Below are 16,270 nucleotides of genomic sequence, written 5' to 3'. Positions count from 1 at the left end.
ATCCATATGTCCTGCTGTTTTGTACATACAAAAACAAAACAAAAAAACTAAAATAAACATATGTACATATATGACTTTGGAGAGATGATAACGATATTGCCAAAGCTGGTGATGAATGACGCAGCTGCCACCTGCTGGTCAGGAGCGGAACGTCCCTAATGATTGTTTCCCCAGTTACACCAGCTATATAAAAGATTAATTCACGCAAACACGAAGAATCATAAATTTAACAGCCGTCTATAAAATCTTAATTGTGTAAGTCTCATCATCATCTATGCTCAAGACTGAATTTTGAGCGAGCTGCGCAGAATCCGCCCACTTTCCTCAAGCGTGTCCAATAGTGTCTCCAGAGAGTCATGAGGTTTATTTTAATGACCTTTGCTTGACTTTTCCACTGATTTACAGGTGTGCCATCACAGGTGGACAGCGGCATGGAGGGACAGCAGCTACAGCAGGTGAGCGGGTTTATTTACAGTTAAGATTTATAAACAACATACTTGTTTTGCCAAAACTTTGTGCAAGTAAGAATTTGACGCAATGGGAGTTTATTCCAGTCACCACAGTTTGACGTTTGAGAGCACTTCAGCTCACCGATGTAACCTGGCAAGCATTACATCGCCTCTCTGATTTGATTGCTGGCAGGTTTTGAACCCGCAGAGACTGAAATCACTACAAGAATGGATGCAGAAAAGCTCAGTCACTTTAACACAGGTCAATGGGCAGAGGAAATATGGTGGTCCTCCTGTTGGTAAGTACTCTCGAATTGAACTACGCAATTAAAACACAACTGGTGGCATTTCAAGCTCATTTATGTCTCATAGAATGACACTGAAGTATGATGTGGATGAAGACAGCTGTAGCACATGGCATTAAGCATTAAGTAGAGCAGAAACAGGTTGTTTACCTGTTCTGTAAGATGTTTCAGGAATGAATCCTCATCATCTTGGGTTTAAAACAGCTTGTCATGTAGGACTGATACATTGTAGCTATCTTATTAAAGTTTGAACCATGCTTCATGTGTTTTTTTCTTTACCTCCATTGAAGCATGGACACCTGAGGCTCAATTAGGCTGCAAGTCAATTATTGCTGATTGGACGGTTTTAGATTATTGCTTGATGAAGATGATTGGTTCACGATCACTTTTAAAGTAACATTTGTAGCTAATGGAATTTCAATTCTAATGTGTTGATCACTTTAGATGTATATAACTTGTATAAAGCAGACACCAAGTGTTTATGTGTGGTTTAGTTATAAAATTGTTAACTTCAGTCATATTCAGATTGAGGTTAACTGTAAAATGCCTTTTATATGTTTCAAAAATCATGAGTGCATAGATGGTATCTTCCTTAGTAGTTTCCGCTCAATTAGTACATGTAATTTTCAGCTTTGCTCTGAGTCTCTGATCAGTTGTGATGTTTTCATCAGTTTTTCAGAGTATAATTACACTTTTAAAGGATCATATCTTGAGGAATTGCATCTGCCTTGATCTTCATATCTAAAAGAGCTATGAAATAAATCTCAAAATATATATGTTTTATAAAGTCAGATCTTGACAGTTGAGCATTTCAGTGTCTATGATGGTCATGATTTAATAAGAGATGTTTTTAATCACAGTTTGACCACTAGTCGACATGAATGCATGAAGCTTTGAAGTTACAGCTAACCAAGGTTTCTTATTTATTTATCTGTTTTGATTATTTTATTTTTTAAAGCACTTTCAAAAAGTGTATTTTAGCAAAAGCGTGTGTGTGCATATGTATGCATGTATAAATGAAGCATAACTTCAATTCTAAGTATTATGTTGCATTTACACATACTGTATGTATAAATGTATTCATGTACATCTCTTTCTCATACTGTTATAAAATTTGTTTCAACAATAAGTATTTTTAAAATCTAATGCCAGTCACATTTGTTTTTGATCAAACAAAAATGATCACTCCTTTTGACTTTTTCTTTTTTCTTGAACTCCAGGCTGGCAAGGTCCTGCTCCCGGCCCGGGCTGTGAGGTTTTCATCAGTCAGATCCCATGTGATGTCTATGAGGACCACCTGATCCCTCTTTTCCAGAGCATTGGAACAATTTATGAATTTCGTCTCATGATGAACTTCAGTGGGCAGAACCGTGGCTTCGCCTACGCTAAGTATGGTGACCCGGTCACCGCCTCCGCTGCCGTTATGACCCTGCATCACTACCGTCTGCCGGAGGGGGGATGCCTGACCGTGCGCAAGAGCACAGAGAAGCGACAGCTGCGTCTGGGGGATCTTCCAACTAGCACAAATCAGGGGGAGTTGCTGACGGTGCTGCGAATGATCTCTGACGGGGTGGAGGAGGTCCTGCTGAAGATGGCTGGGCCCAAAGGGAAAGAGGTTGTGGCTCTAGTGAACTACTCCTCCCACTACGCTGCATCCATGGCCAAGAAAGTGCTTGTGCAAGGTATGTCGGGACATGGAAATATTTGGAAATTAACTGAATGGCTATTTATTTTATTTATGTAGTATATATGTAAATAATGTAGTATGCCGTTGCATGTGCAGTGTGTGAATTTTTTACAACTTGTGGTAGAGTTAACAAATATATACTTGAGTAGTATGCATTAAGCAGTACATCAAAGTTTATCAATATATTTCTGTACGTTTTTTTTTAAATGAATACTTTTATTTAGCAAAGATGCATGGATGGACATATAGATTGTGACGAATGTCTATTTTAAAGGGATAGTTCACCCAAAAAGAGAGTTCTCAGTCCCTCCATTGAAACTGTGTGTACGGTATACTGTCCGTGTCCAGAAAGGAAATTACATTTTGGTCCAAAAATAGCAAAAACTACGACTTTATTCAGCATTGTCTTCTCTACCGTGTCTGTTGTGAGAGAGAGTTCAAATCAAAGGTTCGCGAACGAATCATTCGATGAAACCGGATCTTTTTGAACCAGTTCACCAAATCGAACTGAATCATTTTAAACTGTTCGCGTCTCCAATACGCATTAATCCACAAATGACTGAAGCTGTTAACTTTTTTAATGTGGCTGACACTCCCTCTGAGTTAAAACAAACCAATATCCCGGAGTAATTCATTTACTCAAACAGTACACTGACTGAACTGCTGTGAAGAGAGAACTGAAGATGAACACAGAGCCGAGCCAGATAACGAACAACAGACTGATTCGTTCACGAGTCAAGAACCGGTTGCATCGGTTTTCGGATCACCAGTAGTTCTTGATAAACCAGTTGAAGAAAACGGTTCACCGGTTCCTTTTGCGCTTGAAGTAATGGCATCATTGGCAATGTATGGAGTCAATTTAACACCTTACATATACACAAAAAATTAAAGTTTTGAAAACGAAAATAAAAGTATTGAGGAAAATAAATTTTCTTTTTGCAAACAGGTCGTTAACTGAGGAAAGTGAGTTAGCTGAGGAAAGTGAATCGTTTGCTGCGTGAGGAAAGTGAGTCGTTCGCTGCGTGAGGAAAATGATTCATTCGCTGAGGAAAGTGAATCGTTTGCTGCGTGAGGAAAGTGAGTCGTTCGCTGCATGAGGAAAGTGATTCATTCGCAGAGGAAAGTGAGTCGTTCGCTGCGTGAGGAAGGTAATTCATTCGCTGAGGAAAGTGAGTCGTTCGCTGCGTGAGGAAAGTGATTCATTCGCTGAGGAATGTGAGTCGTTCGCTGCGTGAGGAAAGCGATTCGTTCGCTGAGGAATGCGAGTCGTTCGCTGTGTGAGGGGAGTGTGTATACTGATGCACCGCCAGCCTGTCAGTGGTAAACTCAGTGGCTACTGGCAACTGTACGTTGAATTCCCGCGACAAATCAGTAGCCTTATTTTTGGACCAGACCGCACGCCATACACAACAACGAGCGCAGCACACGCAGAGACATAACAGTATGAAAACTCCCGCTTAATAATAAAGAGTGACGATGGCGAAGATATTTGCTTAATAATGTTATAAACCATTCAGTTCGATTTGGTGAACTGGTTCAAAAAGATCCGGTTACATCGAATGATTTGTCCGCGAACCGGATATCACAAACTGCTTTGATTTGAACTCTCTCACAACAGAGAGAAGACAATGCTGAATAAAGTTGTAGTTTTTGCTATTTCTGGACCAAAATGTAATTTTGATCCTTAAAAAAAATCTAACTGACCCTCTGATGTCACATGGACTACTTTGATGATGTTTTTGTTACCTTTCTGGACATGGACAGTATATCGTACAAACAGCTTCAATGGAGGGACTGAGAGCTCTCGGACTAAATCTAAAATATCTTAAACTGTGTTCCGAAGATAAATGAAGGTCTTACTGGTTTGGAACGACATGAGGGTGAGTTATTAATAACATAATTATGATTTTTGGGTGAACTATCCCTATACTATAAGTAAATGCTGTTCTCACAAATTTTCTGTTCATCAAAGAATCTTTACAAAAGGATCACATTTCCACAAAAATATGAAGCAGCACAACAGTTTTCAACATTGATAATAGTAAATGTTTCTTGAGCAGCAAGCCAATATACTAGAATGATTTCTGAAGGATCACGTGAGACTGGAGTAAGAGAAAATATTGTAAAATGATGTCACTATTAATTAAGAACAGGGCCCGTATTCATAAAGAATCTTAATGCAAAAAGTAGCTCCTAGTGACAAAATTCTAAGAAAATTCTAAGAAATGTGGGTGTTTACTCTTAAAATTAAAGGAAAAAGTAATTCAGAAAGCATCTTAACCCTTAAAAGAGGTCTTAAGGTCAAACTTGTTAGGAGCACAGACGAGGACTTAAGAGGCTTAAGAGTTTCTTTAGCAGAGGAGAAAATGGCAGAGAGACGAAGAGGCAGAAGAAATATGTTGCAGACAATGGATGACAGTGAGTTAATAAAACGCTATAGATTATATAATAATTTATAATTTAATATATAAATTGATCAATACATTATGATATTTGGCAACTGGGAAAATGCAACAATGCAATAGTGATGATTTGGGGTCTGTCACAACCTTCTGTAAGCAGAGTGATCACACAAACAATTACAGCACTTTCAGAACATCTTATTGTGTCGCAGTTCATTTCGTTTCCACTGGACATTTCCACCTTGCAGGCTCAAAAAACTGCATTTATGAATATAGCAGGCTTATAGGTGCGCACAAGCAGGGGGAATGAACCGTTAATAGTTTGTGTTATACGCTCCCATGTCTGCTTCTTGTCCCTTGCTGTGACACCCGGCCCGAATTTCCTTTAAGAATGGCCTTGTGTTCATCCACTAACTGGGCTAACAGTAAACACTGTTCCTCTGTCCAGTTTGGCTTTCTCGCCCTTCTTGGTTTTGATTCCATGTTTGATACATTAAAACCAACATTCAAACTGCCCACTTAAATAGGACAGCAATCACTGTAATTGGAAAGAGTGGAACAATTTGTATCATTCTAAGCCAATCAAATACCTTATAGGAAATTACAAGCATGGTAAATAAAAAAAGGATTTATATACACACATATAATGTGTGTGTGTGTGCGAGAGAATGGTCAAATAGGAAAAACTGCGTATGTAAATTCAAAGGGACAATTAGAATAGAGCCTATACTTAAAATCACTTTTTTTTTTTTTTTTTTTCTTGGACAACCAACCAATCACAGTCTTCAAAAGATTGTGTCATACATAGCAACGGGGTCAACCCCGCCTCCTCACTAAGAAAGTTTTTGTCTTTTCCTTACTCAGAGTTGCTCTCAGATCGGTCCCGAATCGCTCTGAAGCTAAGACTCCTACGTAAAAGTTTTTAATCTAAATTAAGAGTTTTCTGAGAGGATTCTTAGAATCTTTATGAATACGGGCCCAGATCTTTTAAGTTGTTTGTTTTTGTCTTTGTTTTTTTTTTAGCTTTTAGGAAGCAGTACGGCATTTCCATTACTGTGAAATGGATGTCCTTCTCCAAGTCCAAGCATGTCGACGAGACTGGAGAAGATGACCGCTTTACTCCACCTGTTCTGAATCCCCTCCCCAAACCCTCCATCACCCCTCCCCACCTGCACCCTCAGCCCTTGCTTCATGATGTCCCAGCCCACTCACCAATCCAGCCCTTCTTCCAGGCTGTGGGAGGTCCGGCTAGCCTGAGAGATGAGATGATGCCTCGAGCCCCTGTGAATCAGGATGCCGTGTCTCAGCTGCAGTGGATATGTGAGCTGCACAGACTCGGCACTCCGCAGTATGAAGTCCGTTTCCATCGCACCAGCTCCGACGGCTTCCTCTACTTCAACTTCAAAGTCCTGGTCCCAGGCCTTCTTTTTCCTCTGAACGGGGTTATCCAGATCCTTCCAGGCACCAGCATTCAAGCCATGAAGGCAGAAGTTTATCGAGCCGCTGCCGAGCAGGTGATCCAAACCATGTGTAAAGTCTCAAACTTGCGACCTTTCTAAAGATGTAGCTGCTTTTGCTAATGTAATGTGACATTATGTTTTACGTTAAGTATTATGGTTTGAAGGCATGTACTGTTCCAGTCTGAGATGAGTAAGTGGAAATTAATGATTAAACAAGTATTTCGTTTAATGTTAAAGAAAAAAAAAAGCCAATCTAGGCAGTGATATTCTTTTAATTTTACAAGCTCTTGAATTCAGTGCTATGAAAGAGTTTTGAAGTATTATGTTCTCGTTGGTATAATGTTTTATAATATTTTAACTATGTAATATTAATCATTTTTGTTAGTCGGCCTCATCACATTTGGATGACTGCATGTTTTCACGACTTCTTTTTTTGAGTGTTTTTCACTGTATTTGACTTTTCACGATTTATTTGGAGTGTTTGTCACGTTTGTTGACTTTGCATGGTGTGCCCTTGTTTCCTTGTTTGATGGGTTGTACTGACTATAAATGACTTTTGTACAGTAAATAAGTTGTTCAAGAAATAATTCTTGTGTATGCTATTGATCAAGTCCCTGATTATGACTTGGATGAGAAGTCTCTGCAATTGAAAACACCCTAACATGTATGCAAGTATTAAACTTTGATGCAGAAAATTGCTACAGATATGTATTGTACCTCAATTTACAAGGAGAGATAAAAAATTAATCTTTTCATTTTTTTAATTATCAATATGATTATACAATTATTTTTATGAAAAACTATTACTCTGTATGAAATTTATTACTGTGAAATTGTAAAAAAAAAGAAAAAAAGTTTGTAAAATTACAATTCTTATTGATCTTAAATATTCAAATATTACTACTGTAAATATTTTTTAATGCTGTAAAAATCACAACACTCAGCTGTCTCAATTACTACTGTAAAATGTTGCTATAAAAATACAATTACAATATTAATATGTATAGCCGTCTTAAAGACAAAATAGCATAGAATGTGGAGAAAATGTAATCTTGCATGTGGCATTAACTGATATGACCGACACATTAAGACCAGACAAACCATCTTAGTTACTCCATTTATTGATAGATCTGACGTAATCCAAGCACATTTTAAAAGAGCAAGCAATGAGTTGAATGTTTGACAACTGACACAATTGTAACTGGCGTTTGGTAAGTGGGTCCACTGTCCTCCTCTGTCTGTATGGTGACTGTTTTTAAGACAACAAGGTCCGTTTCTTGATCTCATCCACCAGATCCACTCTGGGCACATCAACCTACAGGATACCAGACAAAATATTAGTTATTATATTTTTATTATTTTTGATCAGACTCCCAAAGACAAAAGGTATAAAAATGTAAAATAACTTTTTATTTGAGTAAGGGTGAATGTGACATGCTGGCAAAATTAGTCAAAATGCACACTGGCTAATTTTGAGCCACAACATTTTTTTTTTTTTTTTCGCAAATATTTGTTAATTAAGCCCTCATCTAGTGATCCCACTGCTTCAAATCACAATTTTAGATGTTTAATTACCTTTATTTGTACACTGTCATCCGAAGTATGCGATCCCAATAAATATACACATAATTATGGTATTTAAGTATTCACCCAAATGTAAAAAAAACCCTAAAAATAACCTTTTTAAAAAATGTGCTCATTGTGATTCATTTTGCCAGCAACTTGTGTATTATATTAATTCAGTACACACAGACTGATATATTTCAAATGTTTATTTCTTTTAATTTTGATGATCATAACTGACTACTTAGGAAAATACCAAATTCAGTATCTCAGAAAATTTGAATATTGTGAAAAGGTTCAATATTGAAGACACCTGGTGCCACACTCTAATCAGCCAATTAACTCAAAACACCTGCAAAGACCCTTTAAATGTTCTCTCAGTCTAGTTCTGTAGGCTTCACAATCATGGGGACGACTGCTGACTGCACAGTTGTCCAAAAGACGACCATTGACACCTTGCACAAGGGTCAAGGGCTGGCTGTTCACCGAGCTCTGTGTCCAAGCACATTAATAGAGAGGCGAAGGGAAGGAAAATATGTGGTAGAAAAAAAGTGTACAAGCAATAGGGATAACCAAACCCTGGAGAGGATGGTGAAACAAAACCCATTCAAAAATGTGGGGGGGGGGGGGGGGGGGTTCACAAAGAGTGGACTGCAGCTGGAGTCAGTGCTTCAAGAACCGCTATGCACAGGCTTATACAAGACATGCAACACAATTTCAGCTGTCACATTCCTTGTGTCAAGCCACTCTTGAACAACAGAAAGCGTCAGAAGAATCTATCCTGGGCTAAAGTCAAAAAGGACTGGAGCTGAATGGTCCAAAGTTATGTTCTCAGATGAAAGTACATTTTGCATTTCCTGTGGAAATCAGGGTCCCAGAGTCTGGAGGAAGAGAGGAGAGGCACACAATTCATGTTGCTTGAGGTCCAGTGTAAAGTTTCCACAGTCAGTGATGATTAGCGGTGCCATGTCATCTGCTGGTGTTGGTCCACTGTGTTTTCTGAGGTCCAAGGTCAACGCAGCCGTATACCAGGAAGTTTTAGAGCACTTCATGCTTCCTGCTACTGACCAACTTTATGTAGATGCAGATTTCATTTTCCAACTGGACTTGGCACCTGCACACAGTGCCAAAACTACCAGTACCTGGTTTAAGGACCATGGTATCCCTGTTCTTAATTGGTCAGCAAACTCGCCTGACCTTAACCCCATAGAAAATCTATGGGGTATTGTGAAGAGGAAGATGCGATATGCCAGACCCAAGAATGCAGAAGAGCTGAAGGCCACTATCAGAGCAACCTGGACTCTCATAACACCTGAGCAGTGCCACAGACTGTTCGATGCCATGCCACATTGCTGCAGTAATTCAGGCAAACAGAGCCCCAACTAAGTATTGAGTGCTGTACATGCTCATAATTTTCAGTTGGCCAAGATTTCTAAGAATCCTTTCTTTGTATTCGACTTACTGAATTTGGGATTTTCCTTAGTTGTCAGTTATAATCATCAAAATTTAAAGAAATAAACATTTGTAATATACCAGTCTGTGTGTAATGAATTAATATAATATACAAGTTTCACTTTTTGAATGGAATTAGTGAAGTCAACTTTTTGATGATATTCTAATTATATGACCACCACCTGTATACATGCAATACAAGATTGTATGACAAATGTAGCATGTTTTATTCATAACATTGATTATACTCAGTTGAAATGTTTTGTGAATGGCATGACATTGTTGTAAATGTTTTTACCTCTTCTCGGCTGGCTACGTTGCGCAGTTTGACAACTCCGTCTTTGAGTTCTTGTTCTCCTAAAATGGCCACCAGTGGAATCCCAGTTTCCTCACAGTGCTGCAGTTGACTCAACAGCTTTGGGTTTTTCTTATATAAAACTTCAGCCTACAGCACATAATACATAGTTCAGAGTCAGAGATCCACATTACAACTTCAAATTAATTTTGGTTTTCTTGGTACAACATTCAAGCAAATGCAAACCTTGATTCCAGCATTCCAAAGTTCATTGGTCAGTCTAAGTCGCTCTTCTAGAAGGTTCTTCTGTGCCGAGGCCACCAGTACTTGAGTTTCAGTGGTGCGCACCTTCTCTGAAGATGCCTGAAGAACATGGGATCATTCCATATTAGTATTTAAATACCTTTCATATTATAATACAGTGGCATTCTAAAAATGCACAAAATGTAATACAAATTAGCATTAAATAATAAAAATATATATAAATATAAAGCCATACATTTTATGATATTAAATACCTTTTGTAATAAAAACAAAAGCAGCATTTAGTAATTTAACTATTGTTACAATAATAATGAACCGTTAATATTGTTTTTAAAAGTTAAAAAAGTTTCTAAATGTACACAATGACATAAAAGAATTTGAATAGTATCAAATTAAATATTAAAAACAAACAATTAATTAATCTTCCCAAATGTTTAAAAAGCATTAAATAAATATTTAAAACGAAACATTAATATTCACATTTTTAAGTTTTAAATACGTTATTAAAACAGTGGCACGTTCCTAATAACGTACTTAAATTATTAATCATTTAAAAATAAATATCTATAAATTTTATTATTAAATAAATATAAAAAATTTACATTAATCTTCCAAAATGTTTTTTTTTTCAATATTTAAAACAAACCATTAATATTCCAAGTTTTAAATGTTACATACCATTTCATATTATAATACAGTGGCACCATTCTAAAAATGTACTTTTATAAAAAAAATTAAATGTAAATACATTTAAAATGCATTACATAATTAAAATAAACAATTAAAAAGAATCTTTCCAAATGTTTAAAAAGCATTAAACAATGAAACATTTTAAAACATTATTTTATTTTATTTTTTTTGCAAATGCCATTTCATATTAATGTAAACACTATAGTATAACACAAGCTTCCAAAACAGACTTTGGTTATAAAAAAGAAAAAAAAAAGTCTTTAAACACCCTTATACCTCTTTCTCTTACTCACCTCGGCCTTCTGCTCCATGATGGAAAAGATCCTCTCAATCCCAATGCTGACGCCCACACAGGGCACTTTCCTGCCCTTGGGGTCAAACATGCCCACCAGACCATCATATCGCCCTCCACCGGCCACACTGCCAACGCTTACGCCAGCTTCATCTGCCCCGTTCTGCTCTGCAGGCGTGGACACCGGTGCCTGGATGGTCTGGGAGAGAATCGCTTCATAAATCACACCAGTGTAGTAGTCCAGTCCTCGAGCCAGACTCAAATCAAACACCACCTAGAGAGAAAGAGAGAGAGAGAGAGAGAGAGAGAGAAAGTTTTCAAAATTAATGAGGACAAACGAAAAGAACAAGATCACAAATGCAGAGTGTGAATGGGTGTGAAAAAAGAAATGAAAGTAATGAACATGAAATTATAACTGGATTTACTGAAATGCAACACCATTGTAATAAATTTTATAGGGTGTGTATTTCTTATCTAATGGGTCATTAAATGTAAGGAGGATGCATGTGGAGCATAAAAAATAATCATGTGTGAAGTGATACAGCATCAGCAAGTTAATTTTGAATTTTTGTTCTAACGAGCTGTATTTAAGTCAGTTTGGTAACAAGTCGCATCATGCTCTGTAGCTCCACCCACAGTGAAATCTCATTGGTTCAAAATACTGCTCTATATTACAGAAAAATGCAGTTATTTTGATTGATAAACATTCAATTAGAAAAGACTGCAGAGTAGAAGAATTTTCACTACAACCTTTTGTTCAGTTTTAAGGACAACAGGGAATAACTATTTTCTTTTGACAAGTTCTTGACCTCTGACCTCACCTTGTCTGTGACCTGGAAGAGCTCCAGGTAGCTAAAGAGCAGCTTCATATCGGTGAGTCCAGCGCAGGCCTGCTTGCTCTGGGACAGTCTGGGGTCCTGAAGCAGCCGCTCGGCCAGATCCTGTCCTCCTGAAGGTCAAAGATGTCAGCAGATGTAGGGTAACACATTGTTAAATGTGGGAATGATGATTGTTTTCTCACCTTGCATGCTGACATACTCCCCGATCCGATCAGCCACATCCACTGAAAGCCCTTTCTCATTCACCATCTCCTTTTTTACATCCTCCCAGGCCATCTATAAACACAACGATGAGCAGGTCAGACCTTCAATCAGGGATGGGTTGACAGTATCGATTAACTGAATTTAATCAATCACAACCCAAACCATTTGGAGCGTGCCTCCTAACCAATAAGCTTTTTTGATATGAAAAAGCTTTCAAATTCTGCTAATAAACTGATAAAAAATAATTCAAACAATAAATACTGCTTTGCCATTAACCCGCTCAAGTCTGAGCTCTGACCTTGTCCAGTTTGTCCACTGTGGAGCAGATCGTGCGGAACTTCTCGTCAGGAACGCCGCACACAGCAAACAATCCATCTAGAATGCGTCGGTCATTCACCTGAAACACTGCAAGAGTTACTACTGCATTTTGATCTCATAAAAAGCTAAAATGACAAGTGCTCTAGTGACGATGGCTGCATCCGAAAGCTCACGCAGCTCTGACTTGTTGCAGTGAATCTCAAATCTGAATCAGGACAGGCTTCTGAGGTAGTTTGAACTAAACATGATAACTAAGCAATATTAAATTACGACAATACTAATTTCTAACTCGAAATGACATCAAAAGTTGGTCAGAAAGGTGCATTTACACACAAACGTCATCTTTTAGATGCCATCTTTATTTTTTAACTCCGCTGTCACAGAATGGAAAGCACAGGATAGTGAGATATTTTAAGCAGTGATGGATATATCTACGCTGCCTTCAAAAATCAATCAGGGGTGCGCTTCCCATACAAAGACATAACTCACTGATTAATGTTGTTGAGGAAACTAACTAGTCGGTCACGACTGTTTCCCGAACACGGTCACATCTCTGTCGTTTGAACGACAATAGTTCAACAATTTAGGGCCGTTGTTAATGACATCACACACATGTGGTGGAGTAATAACTTCTACTAATTCATTCAAGATCTCTGCGATGCTGCGGTGTTGAACACATAAAATTTCATATCGCAATATATATTGCAGAAAAATTAAATATCGCAATTTCATTTTTTCCCAATATCGTGCAGCCCTAATTAAAATGTATATTTATATATATTTAAATAGAATGTAAGATATAGATTGTACTGCATGTTAGCTTGCTTATTGTACCCAAGATCATAGTTTAAGTCCATATGTCTTTCTAACAAGAAACTACGCTTCTAACCACAGGTGGAGAGCTGTAGTTTTTCCCACGTAAGTTTGCGACGCTGTTTGCGAATGTTCATTTGAACTGTGGTTTCGGGAAAAACTGAATTGTTGAACTACGTTGGTAACGACAGAACTTGCGACAATAGTTTGCTAACGATGTTTTTGGGAAACGCACCCCAGATGATGGCATCACAGCAGACAGGATGTGACACGATCATTGGATTATGCCGTGCCTTGTTGCCTTCAAACCTCAGAGTGCTTCAACTTTCAGACGCAGCCCACAACACTGACAATTTCTCGTGGTGACCAGCAACCAACCTTAATACGAAAATCTCCTAGATCTAATTCGTTCAGGATCTCGTAGACAATCTTCAGACACTCGGCATCAGGGATCATGGCATCGTACTGACCTGCAATATCGAAATCCTGCAGCCACAAGAACAAGGTTTAGATTCAATACTGAATAAATAAAAAAATTATAACAACAAGAGATTTCCATTACCACAATTAGTAGTACTAATAATAATAATAAAAATAGCTCATTTTACTGTACTTACACACTGGTAGAACTCCCTGTAACGGCCCCGGGTCATGGCTGGGTTGTCTCTGCGGTACACTTTAGCAATGTGGTAGCGCTTAATGTTGGTGATTTTATTCATTGCGAGATAGCGAGCAAATGGGACCTGAGGAGAAAAGAGTCAAGGAGCCAAATGCAGACAGCACTCCTGAGTCTTCAAAAAATGCTATGCAGTTATGGTGAGATGCACATGTGCACTTGGCCATATGCTAGAGATTTTAGGCACAACCCAAAATGGCTTTTACAGCAATAATAAATACCCACTAATCAAACGATTCAATAAAAACATGTCTGATGGATACAGTGAGGTCATATCTCAGAGACAGAAGTTCTCCTCCCTGGTCCTTCAGATCGTAGATGAGCTTGGAGTCTTCACCGTACTTCCCTGTCAATGTTTCCTACGGAAACGCAAATGAACAGACTCATTACGGTGAGTTAATGCAAGTATGTGATGCTCAAACTAATGTGTAACAGCTCAAGAGACCTTCAGCTCAAAGACGGGGGTATCGATGGTTTCAGCACCATGGCGTTTAAAGCAGCTGATGATGATGTTGAAAACCTTTTCTCTGATAGCCATCTGCTTGGGGTTATAGTCCCTGGTCCCCTATAGAGAGGAAATGAGAGATATAATACAGTAGCTCACTGCAAAATGGCTCACTTTAAACACACCGGTGTGTCTGAGATGTCAGTTTATGTCATACCTTGGCTGTTTTGAGAACAAACACATGTTTTCCCTCATCTCCTCCCAGCTGAGCTTTGAGCTGCAACAGTCTGGCCACTTCTTCATCAATCTAAAAACAAACAGAAGTAAAATTTTATATTTTTACAACAATTCTCATTCTTATCATTTAAAACATCTCAATACATTATGGGTGTATTTGCAGTTTTGAATTACAATTAATTAAAAAATTTTTTGCACACACACAACATAATTCACTTCCGTATTCATTTGCAAGGAAATTTAAATTATGGGGGTTGGAAAACAAATTTTCTCAAGTGACCTGTTATTTTCTAAGCCTTTCATTACAATTTAAAATAACTTTTCTATTTTGATATATTGTAAAATGTAATTTATTCCTGTGATGCACACAGTGCAACATTATTCTTCAGAAAACGTTTTAATATGCTGATTTCCTGCTCAAGAATTGTCTTATTTTTATTATTGTTGAAACTTAATGAAACTGTTTGTTTTTTACTATTATCAATCCTGTCAACAGTTGTGCTGCTTAATAAAACCATGAAACATATTTTCAGTATTATTTAATTAACAGAAATTAAAAACAGACAAAGAATGTCTGTACTGTTACTTTTTAGCAAATTAATGCACACATTTGCATACGTACCTGTGATAAAGTCATTCCAGAAGAGAAGCGCAGAGATGGCAGGTTCACAGCAGACCGACGGCCCATGAGTCCAGGACACAGCCGTGTGGAGACAAGCCCCAGAGCATTCATTATGCACAGTCCAAACCAACACCAGAATCACAGTCCCATACAGTCCAAAAGCAGCGAGGAAAATCCAGGTGTGCAGTGAATGATGATGGTGGTATCCGCATTAACAAGCAGAAAGAGCAGGAGAAAAGTGGTGAGCAACCATGTGTCACTAGGGGCCCATAAAAGAGGCATCACAGCAACAAGGAAGCAAAACAGGAGAGGAGGCTGTCAAAATCAACCAGCATCCCCAAACTGAAGTAGAATCACATCACTCCTCTTAGATGAGCGTTTAAACCATATTAGGGGCTTTTTACCACCTGGTGAAACATAAAGCCATCACATATGGCTCAACTTGGCACTTCTCATTGGTCTTTTTGTTCAAATTTATATTGTCCTATGTTACAGATGCGTGTTACACACGTGCTTGAGTATGAGTCTTGTTTTCAATCACTGAACACATGATTTATGGACACTCCACTTCGCTTTTACATTCTACAGAAATCACTATGACTGAACTTATTTCATAATATCCACTGATCAGTACAGATTTAATTAGCCATGCACATAATGTAATGATGTCCATCATGACTGACAGATAGATTGCATGAGCTGGCTAATGCCGCATGTCTAATACAGAATAACATTAATTAAATAATACATAATGACATTGGAGTCAATTAAAACTACTAACAGATATCATAACCTGTCACGATACGTAAATATTTATGGTCACCAATTTTTTTTTATATATGGAAGATGATTGATTGATCATACTTTGATCATGTGTTCCGTCATTAATCTTTGAAACGCATCAGCTCTCATACTAACCTGTTCTTTACTCGCTTTCTCTGATTTCAGTTTCCTGACGACCTCTCCTTGTGTTTTAATCGCCTCCTGTAGCTGTACTTTATCGGCCATAGTGCCTCCGAGAGCTGATGATGAACTGCAGCCAGCTACTGCGGGCGCACACGTTAAACGTCACTGCGCTTGCTCGGATGAACGCTAGGGGCGCTAAAAAACGAGGATAAAATTATATTATAGTTCTTGTTTAAAAAAAGAAAAAAAAAGAAAGAAATGCTAGTAGTACTCCAGCTAGTTTCACGTATTTTTATGATACATACATACATACACACATTTTTATCCCTCATCAAGAAGTGTCACCTGCAA

The 16,270-nt window shown here is 38.0% G+C and overlaps 3 protein-coding genes across 4 annotated transcripts in view; 1 reads left to right on the top strand and 2 right to left on the bottom strand.

Annotated features, from left to right (window-relative positions):
* gfra3 (GDNF family receptor alpha 3) overlaps positions 1 to 1,028 on the bottom strand; it is a 35,759-nt gene extending 34,731 nt beyond the window's left edge. The window contains exon 1 of the mRNA XM_052615658.1: positions 905 to 1,028. The gene's annotated coding sequence lies outside the window, so the exon portion shown is untranslated. The remainder of the gene's footprint in view (positions 1 to 904) is intronic.
* Positions 50 to 7,001, top strand: dnd1 (DND microRNA-mediated repression inhibitor 1). The gene is made up of 4 exons (XM_052615659.1): positions 50 to 455; positions 643 to 748; positions 1,975 to 2,436; positions 5,867 to 7,001. The coding sequence occupies exons 1-4, from the start codon at positions 432 to 434 to the stop codon at positions 6,400 to 6,402; spliced, it is 1,128 nt and encodes a 375-aa protein (XP_052471619.1). The 5' UTR covers positions 50 to 431; the 3' UTR covers positions 6,403 to 7,001.
* Positions 7,002 to 7,406: 405 nt separating this feature from the next.
* Positions 7,407 to 16,098, bottom strand: hars (histidyl-tRNA synthetase). Of its 2 annotated transcripts, none has more exons than XM_052615491.1 (13): positions 15,932 to 16,098; positions 14,372 to 14,461; positions 14,155 to 14,274; positions 13,973 to 14,068; positions 13,651 to 13,776; positions 13,412 to 13,519; positions 12,201 to 12,299; positions 11,881 to 11,974; positions 11,681 to 11,808; positions 10,861 to 11,133; positions 9,860 to 9,976; positions 9,617 to 9,763; positions 7,407 to 7,618 (listed from the first exon to the last, which is right to left on the bottom strand). In XM_052615491.1, exons 1-13 carry the CDS (start codon positions 16,019 to 16,021, stop codon positions 7,559 to 7,561), a joined length of 1,548 nt encoding a protein of 515 aa, XP_052471451.1. In that variant the 5' UTR covers positions 16,022 to 16,098; the 3' UTR covers positions 7,407 to 7,558. The 2 variants fall into 2 exon arrangements, with proteins under 2 accessions (XP_052471451.1, XP_052471452.1); XM_052615492.1 differs by lacking the exon at positions 15,932 to 16,098 and adding an exon at positions 15,014 to 15,382.
* Between the last annotated feature and the right edge of the window lie 172 nt (positions 16,099 to 16,270).

This window comes from Carassius gibelio, chromosome A14 (genome assembly GCF_023724105.1).
Source record: "Carassius gibelio isolate Cgi1373 ecotype wild population from Czech Republic chromosome A14, carGib1.2-hapl.c, whole genome shotgun sequence".
Classification (NCBI taxonomy): domain Eukaryota; kingdom Metazoa; phylum Chordata; class Actinopteri; order Cypriniformes; family Cyprinidae; genus Carassius; species Carassius gibelio.
Note: the sequence above shows the minus strand (reverse complement) of the source record. Positions and strands in the feature narration are given on the sequence as shown.